Source organism: Suillus fuscotomentosus (assembly GCF_016647785.1).
Source record: "Suillus fuscotomentosus strain FC203 chromosome Unknown F5891scaffold_42, whole genome shotgun sequence".
NCBI classification, from domain to species: domain Eukaryota; kingdom Fungi; phylum Basidiomycota; class Agaricomycetes; order Boletales; family Suillaceae; genus Suillus; species Suillus fuscotomentosus.
Window position 1 is genome coordinate 26,032 of NW_024539554.1, and position 13,324 is coordinate 39,355.

Below are 13,324 nucleotides of genomic sequence, written 5' to 3' on the forward strand. Positions count from 1 at the left end.
CTGTTCCATGTGCGTCTGATTGATCCGCTGCGGGCGAATCTTTGCGAAGCTAGTTGTTGACAGGTAGTATCATAGTACACGTACAAACTCCACTTCCTTAATTTGCAATACACTCCTGTCCGCGGCCCTCAAAAAAATTTCAGACACTTTTGGCTACATTCACACTGATAGGTATCGAGGGAACAGCATGCTGGACAGTCAGTGAACTAATTAAAGCCCAGAAGTGGCATAAGACCCATGTAAGACGGAGCTAGTACAGGGTATCATCATTCTGATACATCAACTCTTTGGCCACAAAGGCGCAGGCAAGCTCGCCATAGCTTAGCTCAAGATGCCACAGGATATCCTGCAAATATTCCAACAGACGACGAATGGCGCGACATACTTCATCGGCAGCCCTCCACTCGTCACAAACTCCACACATGTCCCAAATCTTGTCTTGACCATGGTGTGCCTTCTTGTGAATGTTTTCGATAGTCTGAATGGCGTCCTTGATTATAGAAATATCTCCACCATCTCTCCTGTCGGTCAGTGCTTCACCATCGGAGTCATTTGAGACTGATGCAACATATTGGCGGAGAATATGTTCCACGTATGCAACAGGTGTTGCAGCAAGAGTGATTAGCTCATCCTTGGCCTCTCTTACGATCCCTAAACAATCTGAGAGTGTATCACTTAAATCTATACAATTTAGTGTCAGTGCCATCATGTGTGAGGGATTAAAAACTTACGGCGCAGGAGAGAGATCATGCAAAACACCTGACCCAAGTGAATCAGTAGCCTGCGAGTCTGCTTGGCGGGTTGTGGGTGTACAACATGCAGCAAGCTGACATTTCAAATTGATACTGACTTTATTCCTGCGAACATAATTGTTAACGTATTTTGGTTTGAATATTGAAGGAACTGACCTAGCATAATAGTTGTGGCATTTTTCACGTTCAGCTGCACACTTAGCCTCTGGAGTTGTGTAAATAACTGGGCGACCTGCTGGCATGGAGAATGTTGGAGGTGTGAGTGAGAGACGGTGGAGGTGTGAGTGAGAGATGGGAGCTGAATAATTGAAATTTTCAATGGCGAATCTAAGATTACGGTCTGACAGCGAATTATGGTCCAATGGTGAATTATAGTCCAACAGTGAATTAGATGGCTGTCAGACCTAAATGCACACCCATTGAGTCTATCCATCACCACTCTATCAGTTCCATCTCACTTACTTTCAATGTGTCAATCCCCAGTCAAATGTATGTGTATGCTGCAAAAATGAACATGTTAACATATTTCCTGCACAGAATTAGATGGCGCCTCCCAAGTGGACAACAAAAGAACAAGAGGAATGGCTCCAACCGTGGTATGAAAAGTACTCAGGAAAGCAGGGTGAGAAGTGCAGGAACTTCAACAACTTTTTTGCGGACCTGAATGAACAATGGTTTGACGTATTCCCGGAGCCTCGCCCCAACAACTGTACAACAGTTGGACCGTTGACAAAAGAAGAATGGGATGAGGCAATTGACGCACACAAAAATGTACGTGAACTCACTAACCAAACATTTATTGGAGGTTGACATTGCGATAGAAATTGTACACACATTTCAAGAACACCTTTGGTGGGTCAAGGGCTGGATGACAGGCGAAGGCGAAGGCGAAGGCTACCGATGCCTTTGATGCTGTGGTTCGAAGGACAACAGAGTGTGAAAAGCCGACTCGCACACTTCAAGAACATGAGGCTTACTCTAAACTCTACTATGCCGACCGCATCCAACAGTCAGTTCGAGAAACGCTGAAATTGGCAGAAGAGCAACAGCCACTCACCAACGGCCGGCGTGTAGCCCTTCTAAAAAAGGAGACAGCTACTCTCTATGCAGGCGAGTCTGAGGAGGTTAAGAGTAAAGTCAAAGAGTACATCATGGCTCAGAAGAACCAGCGCATGCAAAACCAACCGGAGACTTGGAGTGTTGAAGATCAAAAGCAGTAAGTAGTTTACATCTGAAGCAGTCTTTGAATCAGCTGACTCGCAATATTTGCACAGGAACCTTACAAAGTTGGCTGCAGTTGCGAACCAGTTCCTTAAAGGCCTTGCAGACACCACTGGCCTGGTGTTTAGCCTTCTGGTGGGCGGCCCCTCGGCAGAGTTGGGAGGCCTGATTGATGCGTGGAGGTGAGTTGAAGTTATACATGAAGAACAAAAATTAACGCACCGCAACAGTTTCCATGTTGGACAGACAACACTAGGGAACGATTTCAGTCAAGCATACCCTGACTTCGAAAGCAGGATTGTCGCACCATTTCATGATTACCTGTATCGTGTGTACCGTAAGTATGATGATCTGAAGGATGTTTATGTAGCTTACTATGTTTAAACTTGATAGTGGATGCTGCAGTGTTGAAGAAGGGGGAAACAGGCACCTCCAAGAGCCCAATTGCACATGTGGGTGAGACGATAACACGAGGTGATGGTAGTAGTACGTCATATCTCATCTATTTATCATGTGACAGTATTTTTGACACGGATTTAGCCGAATTTTCTTCGTCTCTCAATGATACTCAGTTTCACTTTGATGTCACTGAGCATGCGGAGCTGGATTGGATGTCTGACAATTACCTCAATAGGTTACAACAAATGTCCATGGGCATTCTGCCAGGTGCATCTGCTGCAGATTTGGCTGACCCTCTCATACATGCACCCATTGTGCCGCCCACCCCTCCAACACCAGCTCCCAGCTCTCCCGGTTTTTCATTTCCCATGGTGTCGCTACCCGCCATGTTGCCCTCCATTGTGTTGCCCCCCATCATATTGTCTCCCATCATGTTGCCCCCCATCATGTTGTCCCCCATTGTGTCACCCCCCATTGTGTTGCCCCCCATCATGTTGCCCCCCATCATGTTGCCCCCCATCATGTTGTCCCCCATTGTGTTGCCCCCCATTGTGTTGCCCCCCATTGTGTCATCCCCCATTGTATCGCCTCCCATCATGTCGTCCCCCATTGTGTCGCCCCCCATAATGCTACTCTCTGAGATGTCAGGTTCTGTGGTACTCTCCCCTGTGCTACCCACTATGGTATCACTTCCTGCTGTGTTGCCTTCCATTGTGTCACCCTCTGTGATTGACAATCACTGCCCTTGATCCTGGCCTTTGTCACGCCATGTGACCCAACTTGTCGAAACGAGTGCAGAAGCTAACAAGGATGCTTACTGTCGCAGCGGACGAGTTTCCATGCACTCCACATGCAATATGGTTGCAAACTCCATTGGACATAATGTCAAGGATAGTTTGCCACCTGCGCCAACTCTTAAACATTTGCGCGAAGCTCAAGCAGCAGGCCATTCGTGTCAACACAAGTAAGTTTATTATTTCTACCAGTATGTCAGGACTTAATGTCAATATAGAAGGGGGAAGTTTTGAGTATTTGCGGTCTTATCTTGTAGGACTACCTATAGTTTGTCGCGTATTATCTTGTTGACTCCTGCTCTTATGTACAAAAAATTGCTTTATTTTTTGTTTAGTTACAGTAATTGACATTAATTGCTTGATCTGAGACGACTTTGTTGATGATTTAGCTCAACCGCCCCATGATGGGTCATATGACAATGTTGAACCTTCAGACTTGCTAGCTCCGGGCAGAATTCAAACACTGCACACCCGCTGGTCGTGGTGGGCGGTAATATCAGTAAATTCTTAAATTGTCTACTCGAGTTACACTTGGTACGAAGAATTCTAGAAATGCATTGAATTTGAATTGCTCTGAGTATAAAATAGTAATAGTTGAACACTAGTAAGTGAAATTTGATTGTAAAACTGAGAAACAAAGGTACAAGACACAACAGTATAAAGTGTAATACACGTGAGACTCGACGAAATGTGCTCGAATGAGCAAAGAAAATGGTTCGGTAGGAGGAAAAGACAAATGTGAGTGACGGAGGCACGAAGGACATGCTCACACGAGGGAAACGTCAGTTAGACAGTTGCGAATCGATTCAACTTGGTTAAATAAGTTTAACATTTAATCATGAATATCGTGATAGAGATGGGTGCGGGAGTACCGGGGAGCTCACACAAGTGGGCAGGAGGTGTTCAAGGAACCAACCAGAAGACCAGAGGTGATGATGAGCATTTGCATGGAGGTTGAGAGATACTACAGGTGTGATCAGCATTTGCGTTCGCCGTAACACAGGTTTGGTTTGAAAATGAAAAACAACCTGTAAGCGAGACACAATTTTTGAAATGAGATGAGGCGAAACACTCACGAGCAACCCTCTTCTCCAAACTCTGATACTCCTCAATAGCCTCTGTATATCCCTGCGCCTCATTATACTACCATTGATTGTTGACCAAGTTGACACAATCACGTGGGGTTCGTCATTGAAAATTTTGGCATCTAAGTATTCAAAGCAGAGTCATAGCACAGCAGTAGTTTCCTATACTCTGATCAATGTGACACTTACACCAGGTAAAGAGAATAAACAACTAAGAAAGCTGTTGTAGGGATTCATTTCTGGCTGGGCTTGTAGAGACTGTTTTTACCTTACCTTATGTTGGCACTTTTGTAGCTTACATAAGCAATCAATCTTTTCACCAGTTACCAGTATGAGTCTGAGTGCTCAGTAGTTTTCTATGATATTTCCTCTCCTCTGAGCCTTGAGCCTGGTCCAGAAACCCTTTAGGGTCGAATAGCAGCTAGGTTCTGCAAGACCCGACATTGTTCAGACTCACCATCTGAATTGTTGTACCTTCACCGTTTGGAAAAAGCTTGCAGCTGTTGTAATAATGCCATGTGTGAGTGCTCGCTGAGCAGGAATCAACCGTGAGAATTTGGACTTCGAAGCATGTAGTAGGATGTTGATTGGAAATTAATATGCAACACCCAAGATTATGAAGTATCGAGATCTGATGGGGCTGGCCGCTAAAGCGCTGAAGTAGTAGGCTGCCGCCAATCAACTTCTGTTGATGCCGCCAGAAGGAGGAAGATTTGAAGATTATGCACCCTTTCTGGTATTCAACCCCCAGTTGGGTGGTGGTTTGTAAGCACGGCAAGTACCGAGAAGGTACCTGGTGATTCACACGCAGGATACATCCTGGTTGGACAATGGATAATTATACAATATGATGTATCGGGATTTATGGATTATTATCCTCTCAGGATGTATTAATATAGTGCTATGGGCTGAATTTTGCCCTTGCATTGGAATGGTCCTGGGACCCACTTGCAAGAACCCATATATCGCTTCCAAGCGGCTTCCAAAATTTTCAGGTTGTCTTCCAAGCGAGTTGTAATGCCGCCAGCAAATTGAGGCCTTCCAATCCATTTTAAGGCATGCCAACCAAAATTAGAAATTTCCGACACACAGTTTGATTTGCACATTTACGATACTGGAAAAGTGAGGTGGAGCGCATTACATTGTTGAGACGGGGAACTTGGCCCTATGTGTTGTAAGAGATGGAGCAAGGTGGAGAAAAGTTGTGTCAAAAATAAAATATAGCAATCGATTTCCAGCAAGTGGAGCAGAGCAGCACGCTTTGAGTATCGCTGTGAATTGATGGTATTAGGTTATACTAGGGTATCTGCTGGTCCTCGCCCTGCCCGCCATCCCGCCTCCCAAATCCACATTAGGACTGTGCGGGCACCCACTCCTACTCATCAATGTTGATCGCATCCTCCCTGTCAACGGCCTGCTGTGTTGAAGAAGAACGAGCCTGTAAAAGACTCGGATTAGCAGCCAAACTCAGATCTCGGACAATTGCACTCACTTGTGCAAGTGCCTTGCTTTTGTACTCCTAGTAGTGCGCCGTGTTAGCTGTGCCATAAGAGAGAATGGACAGTACTTACCTCCTTCATGCTCGTGGATAGGTCGTCCCAGTAGAGTGCAAACGCACTCGCCGGCTCTTGCTGGTGACCGTTTTTTGCCACTCAAGGGCGCATATGTTGCTAGAGATGAGAGGTATCAGTGCGAGTTTCTAGTGGGAAGCCAGGATAACATACCGTGGTGTGATCTTTGGCCCCACTCGCATTGGCTTCAAGCTTGGCTGACATTTCTTGACAGGCTGTGTGTTTGAAATCATATTTGCGGTCTTCGTGATGGTGTTCTCTGTGGCCACTAACTCCATCTTGACAGCAAGTGAAGCCACATCAGCCACTGACGGCGGCATCCTGGAAGGCCTGGACAAGAAGGGAGTAGGTGCAGAGGATGTTGTGGTTGCGGGTTTGAATACAAATCCTGCCCTATTAAAAACTTTAGCGTTGACTGAACGTGTAGCTACTCAAATGACTTACAGTGGATTCTTGACCTGTTGCCAGTGCAAACAATTAGTATTTTTAAATGTCGCAGTTGGACTACGCACCTCCACATTAAGAGTCCCCGTTTGCTTCTCGTTTGCTAAGGACAGGGACGGTAGAGCAGGTTCATCAATTTCGGCAGGCAGTAATGGGATCTGAATGTCATTGTTAGTGAAGCTCAATTAATACAGGATGCTGACCTCTAGTTGTGGGAGCACTTCACTGGTGGTGTTCTCGGCATCCTCGAGTCTCTGTTTCTTAGTTGGTGGTTCTTGAAGTGCCGGGTCAATCATCGGATCAAGGTAGTCGCTGGAAGACAAGGGATCCGACGTAGAGATGGAAGGTAGTAAGGTGTCAACAGAACTCTCACACAGCTCGTCGCCAGCAAGAGGGATATCTTCGGACTTGATGCGTTTCGTACCTCTCCTCTTGACATGGTAGTTATACCACTGAGAGTAGTTGTCTATCATCAATTTCATGGATTTCCAGTTGTCAGCACATAAACGAAGTTCGAGGAATTGTTTGCATAGCGTGTGAGTGAGCCAATGTAAAACTTGCAACAAGGCTTGACCGATTGATTCAGGTGCGAGACCTTGTGTCTCGAGTTGACGAAAGCTTGATAGCATAAGCTGTCGAATTGCCTTGGCATGCTGAGCAGAGACAGGATTTCCTTGCTCGTCCTGAAGGTAAGTGCAAGATACGTTGATGCCTTTTGCCATTCATGCGGATCCTCGAGATGATTTTGCAGCAGACCCAGGAACAGCTGATGTGCTTTTCGGACAGTCTTCCAGCCATTGCTGCTTCGTCCATGACTTCGAGTGTGGGTAGTCTTTGGGATCTAGCTCTCAATCGCATTCTTCGTCTGTGGTTGTGTCCAATAGACATGGTTTTTGCTCGTCTTTAGTATTATTTGAGGTCTCTGATGAATTTGACGCGATGGAGCTTGAGGAGCCTCGAATATTGATAATAACATTCCTATAACACATGTTTTGCCTGCATATATGTGCTGATTATATAGTACTCACTGTAAGGTTTCACACTTGGTACTTAGAGTGGCGTTCTCGCTGACAAGCATGGCCCTATCTGCTTGTAGACAAGTGACTGTGTGTTGTAATTCGGAAATTTCGTGCTTGAGCTGTATGACTGTACTGGCATCAGACTCGCTGCAAGCCAGACGCTCATTCTTGAGCATTGATTGAAGGCTGGATTGTGAGTGAAAAGACTCGCCATCGAATTTCAAGGTGAGCTGTTGTCATCAAATCATCGGAATTGAACTCACACTAGTATTTGGATCCCGTATTGCTGGTGTGTCACACGCATATAACGGACGGGACACACCCAGATCAAGAACATCGGAAAATGACTGTCGTGGATTAAGCTGAGCTCGTAAAAGGTGGGAATATCCTGCAGAGGGTATCGCTGTAATCATGTTGTTAATGGACGACATGATGGTAGTATAGAGGTAAGGTGCATGGTTGTTCCAAGACAAAAAAGGAAACCTACTAAGTAGTGTGCCACCATGACACTGGGCTTAAGCAAGTCGACGATGGTAATACCAGAATGTGTACAGGCCTTTTTTTATATCTCCTCCTCCAAAGTAGTCTATAGTACATTTGCTGGATCATATGAAGTTTTACTAGTCCTTGTCAGCTACTGTGTCCTCACTGCCCCCCATCTGAATAATGTCCAACCCTGGCCGTTCGATGAGGTAGAAAAGGGTGTCATCGATGACAGGAAAACGATGCAGGACCATTGCTACAACAGACTGAATAGTGGAAACTTCAATGAGTTTCAATGAGGTGTCACCACAATAGTGACATGCAACGACAGTTTGAAATGAGCAGCGCAAGAGTTCAGCATGTGGGGGGCTAAATTGTGGAACAAGTGCGAAGGTCTTTGTTTCGTCATGGATTGTCATATTGAAGTAGAACAACACTTCAGCGATGCTCATCTCTCCATCAATTGATAGCTAAAATGAATGAGAACACTAGCTGGTGAGCATATAAAATAAATATTCACCTTGACGTTGCGTGCTATATGAGGTTGCCGCGACATGGCATTCTCTTTCCAAGCCGAACGAGCCACTTGACCATTGGGAAGACGAAGGCGAGCCCATCGTGTTACAGATGGAGCTGCAGTAACATCAATCCCGCAGGTTGACAAGTAACGGAGAATGGCACCTGCTTCGCACAGACGCACAGGGTGGGCATTCTGTTCTCTTCGACATAGCAAGATGTAGCCATTTCCGAGGTCTTGTGACCCCTGGCAGGCTGTTCTGTTCGGGTTCAATTGTCAGTATGATGGCTTTAATCGCGTTGATCTGGCAATGATGGGCAGCTCGACGGGAGAGATTAGCATAAATGGAACTGTTATGGAGACAAATCTCCTGAGCGAGATTGCCAATGGTACATTCCATCGTCCACTGAGACGAGCAAATTGGAGGCCCCTTTGTGATTGTTTCGGAGGGAATATGTGTGGTCGAGTGTATCCATGGACGGACAAAATGGAGGCGGTCAATATGGCGCTGATAATAAATGGTTTCGAAGTCATGCGCAAATGTTAGAAGGTGTTCATGTGCCTTCATGAGATCGGTGCGAGTGATGTGATATTGTTGCATAAGGCACATCCCACTGACGAGGTGACAAAGATTTGTCCAATATGGATCTGGAAGAACGCCAAAGAGAGCAGCTAGTCCCATTCTGTAAAGATACAGCAGCCATTCCCAAGCTTTGAACCCGCTGTTTATTTTCTCGGCAGGATTATGTGGTGGGCGATCAAACGAACCAGGTAGGAACGGAGTTGCATCACCAATGGTTGAGCCATTCTTTTTCCATGTCTCCTTCATCAACACAGCCAAAGGCCACATAGATTTGTTGTTATCAGGGTCAGCTCTAAATGTCCCGCACCAAAGTGGAATGAGAGTGTCGCCAGCATTAATTGCGGGAATATGCATGATGTCGGAGCCAAAACAATGAGGTACAAGCAGGATACGTTGACTGTCGAAGCCACAGAAAATACTGGGCTTTGTAATACCTGTCTCAAGTCGTACAGCCTCATATTGTGCCATCATTTGGCAGTGGATCAGTCATTCCATGTTGTTGTGGTAATTGTACGATCCAGCTGCAGGAAGATGATCAATTGGTACATCGGGATGGTCACAGCATAGTTGACGGTGAAGATCAGGCTGAAGGAGGGCTGGATAGTATGTCGGAGCACCAGGTTTATGTCTCCCAGGTAGTCCACAATACAGCCGACATCCCATTTTTCCGTGGTGGCCAACGAGGCCCGTAAGAAAAGCCATACCAGGACCATCCACTGTTGCAATGAAAAGAAATGGATTAGATCGAAATAGGATGTCCTTTGCACCGTCCCAGATCAGTAAGCCTTCTGTCTGGATCGCACGAAGATGATGCAGGCCAGGGAACATGAACGAGTCCAAATTCTTGGGCTTTTTCGGACCTGGAATGATACCACCTGGCAGGACGTACTTCTTCTTGTACCTCTCCTCCGGAGCATGATCAAATATGACCCAGATATATATCCAACAATCACTCTGTTTCGACTCATAGAGTTGCGCACCATCAATCGATAACATCAACACAGAATCGCCATCCTTGATCTTTCCGGACTGACAAGCATCGAGGTATTCCTTGCCGTGGAGAATATCTTTGTATACGCTTGGAACACCACCTGTCGTCTTCAACTCCTCAAAAATCTTCTTGGTTTGGTCTTCGTGCCAGCGCATCTTCCATGCCTGGTCAGGATGGCACCAGAGCGCTTGGAGCTGGGGGCCAATTGGAAACATGTCATATTGTTGACGTGCAACCTTTTTGCGATCAGTGCTCTTTTTCATGTCCCAGTGGTCCTCTCCGCATCTAGGACATTGGTCAAGGTGGGCGAAGGGACCTGTGAAAGCAAGACAGGTATTGATGCACATATCATGCACAATCAGGACAACTCCGCTGAGCTCTGCAACGGCTTGTTGAATGCGATAATGGGTGTAAATATCATCCTCAGGATGCCATTCCATTGTTGCATCACGGATAGCATTGTAGGCTTTGATTGTAGTGTCGGCAAAATAGTACTTTAATGATTGTATAAGGTCAGGGTTGGTAGCATCAGGAAGTTCTCGAGGAGGGTGTCAAAGTCTATGGATTGCGTCGTCAGGCAAACGAGAGTGTGGGTCGTCGAGTGATGCCTTTCGTAGAGCTGTGATGAATGCCATGGCGTCTTGAGCATCATCAAGTCTTGCCATATGGTGGAGCTCCTCGAGGTCCTCGTCTGTCCAGCCCATTGTTTGAGGACAGACTTCATTCTCTGGGTTGTTGACATCTCCACCCGTGTCTCCAACCCCCTCCTGCTCTTCATCATGTTCATCGGCACACTCTTCATCACGATCATGCTCTTCACTGACTTCTTCCCGGTGCTCCTCCTGTCGCTCATATCTAAGCTCATCATTGTCGTTATTATCGACCTGAAAATCTGAGTGTGATTATGATCAGAGTCTCGGTCATGATTAGACAGGTAAGGTCATGTTACCTTGCCCAAAGTCATCCCCTCCGAAGTCATGACTGGCTGCATCAAGTGTATCGTCGTGATGATCTATTTGATGTGAGTCGTTGGCCATCCCATCATCCTTGACATGAGGTGTATGACTAGATCTGGCACTGCTGACTTCAGTCTGAGAGTCTGGTGGCTCCAGCGGGGGTACAATATCATCCTAGTAACCAGCGAATAGTACTATGGTGAGCACTGCAATCTATGATAAAGTGGCACAAAACTAACCTTGGATCTATTCGGGGCTGGGAATGGACCAAATGTCTCCTCGGTACGTGATTTCTTCAAGTTGCTGCCACACGATCTGGATTGTTCTTCTGTCTCAGATGGACTCGGACATTTGCTTGACGACGATGGAGGCGCTGCCAACAGATCAGATGCTACAAGACTCAGAGGTATGGGTGGCAGCAGTGGGACAATAGAGGGAGGAAGAGGATTCTGTAAGTTGGCAAGTCTGCCAGGCCGATGCTCGTAGTATGCGGTGTGTTTGACCTGCTTAGGTTTTCTGCAGTTCTTTCAGAGACATATGTCGCAATCGCAGATGTAAACAACGGCAGTGTCTTGTGGCCGGTATATACCAGCCTGGAGATTGTCCATGGTATGGTATGTGGTGACTTAGAAAAATTTCGATCAGTAAGTGCAAAGCGTCACCTTGCTCTGCAAGGTCATGTTCAGATGTATCTTAATCTGTGCCAACGTAAGCAATACCCCGTGTGAAAAATGACGAAATCACATGTGATGAATCACAAGAACAAATATAAATCGGTAACAGACCCAGCACTACAATATTCTACATAGTATAAGCACAGAGCGATTTCCAATATGGTGTCGACGCCATGTGCGCGCTCCACTTCAGCCCCTTTGAGGCTCCACTAAGCCTACAGACACCATCTGTCATGTCTCCGGGATGAGTCAACAACACTGTCGACTTTCTTTCGAATGGCTTAGTGCAAAATGTGCGAGCGTGAGTCTTTGATTCATCTGTTAAAAGTGGTCGCATAAGCAGGTCAGAAGGGAAACTGCAATTTATGGTCCAGCTTGAGGGTAGAAAATGTCCGAAGGTGAACGGACTGCTTGTACAATATAAAGATAAGACGAGCATCATTCATACAGTAACATTGTGAGTCTACGAAACATCATGTTCATCGTCCAATGTGAGATGGTAACTGTAGATGTCAGAATTACCATTGGACGATCACAAATATGACATACTTGCTGATTAAGACAGGGCATCAAAATATGCACATGAACATTCAACAGCGCCACAAGATTGCAATTCTATCGTTGATTCAGAGCAATGCAATAAATGATGTTTATAATATTTACCGCAAGTGGACGTACATCCCATTGACTGAGATTCTGTTGACGCATGCCTTGTACTTGTATCTCAAAATGTATTGTTCTTCGGTTCTAGCTTCTCTTTATTCCTTCTTGACTTGTGTCTTGAAAGTAATGTCTACGCATTCTTGGTATTGCATCTAGTGGTTTAAGTCGTATCTCAAAAGTAATGTCCTCGCATTCGTATTCCTTTGTATCGCCTCTAGTGGTTTATAGGACTGGAATAAAATTGGGGATGAGAAAATTGGACAAACAATGGCAAGCAACAGAGCAAGGTTAAGAGACGGCAATGCTGGCCCCTAGTGATTTAAGATAAGTATATGTATGCACGACACAAACACGCACCTGTGTGTCACCATAAATGTCCCTTATTAGTAAGAAACATGTGATGTGATGTCCGTTACTAACTAGGGGGGAAATCCTATGCTGCAGTACTTCAGCGATTTCTGCAGCACTCAGCACTGACTTAGGAGATGTTTTGCTAAATAACATATGATATAATCAGTAGATATGATAAGAGCTTATGTCAGGTACCTGTAACGTGACGGCGCTACTTTCCCGAGCTTCCTCCTTGTTTCCTACAACGACCAAACCTCTGTGCTCGTCGTCGTACACGATGACCACGAAATATACCTCAAATTTCATTATTTTAGAGTGCCCTTTTTTGTTTCCTCATATATACCATCCCTACATACTTATTAGACATATTTTTACCTACATACAATCCACAAACTTAGACAAAATGATATGTTTAAGTACCAATCCATTCACAAAAACAAAAGATCTAAAATTACTGTGCACTACTAATCCGAATCGCTAGAGCTTCCCTCGCTCGAGCTCAAGCTCGAGCTTCCATCAGAGGACATAACCATGTCTGTGCCACCATGCTTCAAGGAGGCCATATTCTTTCCCTTCCTCGCCACATAAACAGGTTCTCCTCTGGCCGCACGCGCCCTATTATCCTTCATTCGTGCATATAGTTCTGTGTCAGTTAACTTTACCCAGTGACAGCTTCCGTCATGAAGTGCCCTCAACAGACTTTCTACCCCAGATCTTCCACCAACCTTGGAGGGATTTCGAACTGGCCCACCTAATGGCCAGCCAACAAGTGCAAAGCTACGGTGTTCGACTATGTTCCGCTCGTAGTTAGTATAATTCAT

The 13,324-nt window shown here is 45.6% G+C and overlaps 5 protein-coding genes across 5 annotated transcripts; 1 reads left to right on the forward strand and 4 right to left on the reverse strand.

The window, feature by feature from the left end:
• Positions 1–250: 250 nt before the first annotated feature.
• F5891DRAFT_1191247 (uncharacterized protein) lies at positions 251–994 on the reverse strand (the record flags this gene model as incomplete). Its single annotated transcript, XM_041367427.1, has 3 exons — positions 251–674; positions 732–857; positions 909–994. 3 exons carry the CDS (start codon positions 992–994, stop codon positions 251–253), a joined length of 636 nt encoding a protein of 211 aa, XP_041223512.1.
• Positions 995–1,295: 301 nt separating this feature from the next.
• On the forward strand, positions 1,296–2,159 carry F5891DRAFT_982142 (uncharacterized protein; the record flags this gene model as incomplete). The annotated part of the gene is made up of 3 exons (XM_041377197.1): positions 1,296–1,523; positions 1,628–1,968; positions 2,027–2,159. 3 exons carry the CDS (start codon positions 1,296–1,298, stop codon positions 2,157–2,159), a joined length of 702 nt encoding a protein of 233 aa, XP_041223513.1.
• Positions 2,160–2,509: 350 nt separating this feature from the next.
• Positions 2,510–3,084, reverse strand: F5891DRAFT_982143 (uncharacterized protein; the record flags this gene model as incomplete). Its single annotated transcript, XM_041377198.1, has 2 exons — positions 2,510–2,588; positions 2,666–3,084. 2 exons carry the CDS (start codon positions 3,082–3,084, stop codon positions 2,510–2,512), a joined length of 498 nt encoding a protein of 165 aa, XP_041223514.1.
• Positions 3,085–5,626: 2,542 nt separating this feature from the next.
• F5891DRAFT_1191249 (uncharacterized protein) lies at positions 5,627–9,222 on the reverse strand (the record flags this gene model as incomplete). Its single annotated transcript, XM_041367428.1, has 10 exons — positions 5,627–5,689; positions 5,744–5,770; positions 5,823–5,902; positions 6,025–6,215; positions 6,267–6,280; positions 6,335–6,424; positions 6,470–6,949; positions 7,924–8,238; positions 8,289–8,401; positions 8,469–9,222. 10 exons carry the CDS (start codon positions 9,220–9,222, stop codon positions 5,627–5,629), a joined length of 2,127 nt encoding a protein of 708 aa, XP_041223515.1.
• Positions 9,223–13,051: 3,829 nt separating this feature from the next.
• Positions 13,052–13,324, reverse strand: F5891DRAFT_923198 (uncharacterized protein; the record flags this gene model as incomplete). Its single annotated transcript, XM_041373823.1, has 1 exon — positions 13,052–13,324. A coding segment is annotated over one exon (273 nt), but the record flags the coding sequence as incomplete, so codon positions are not given.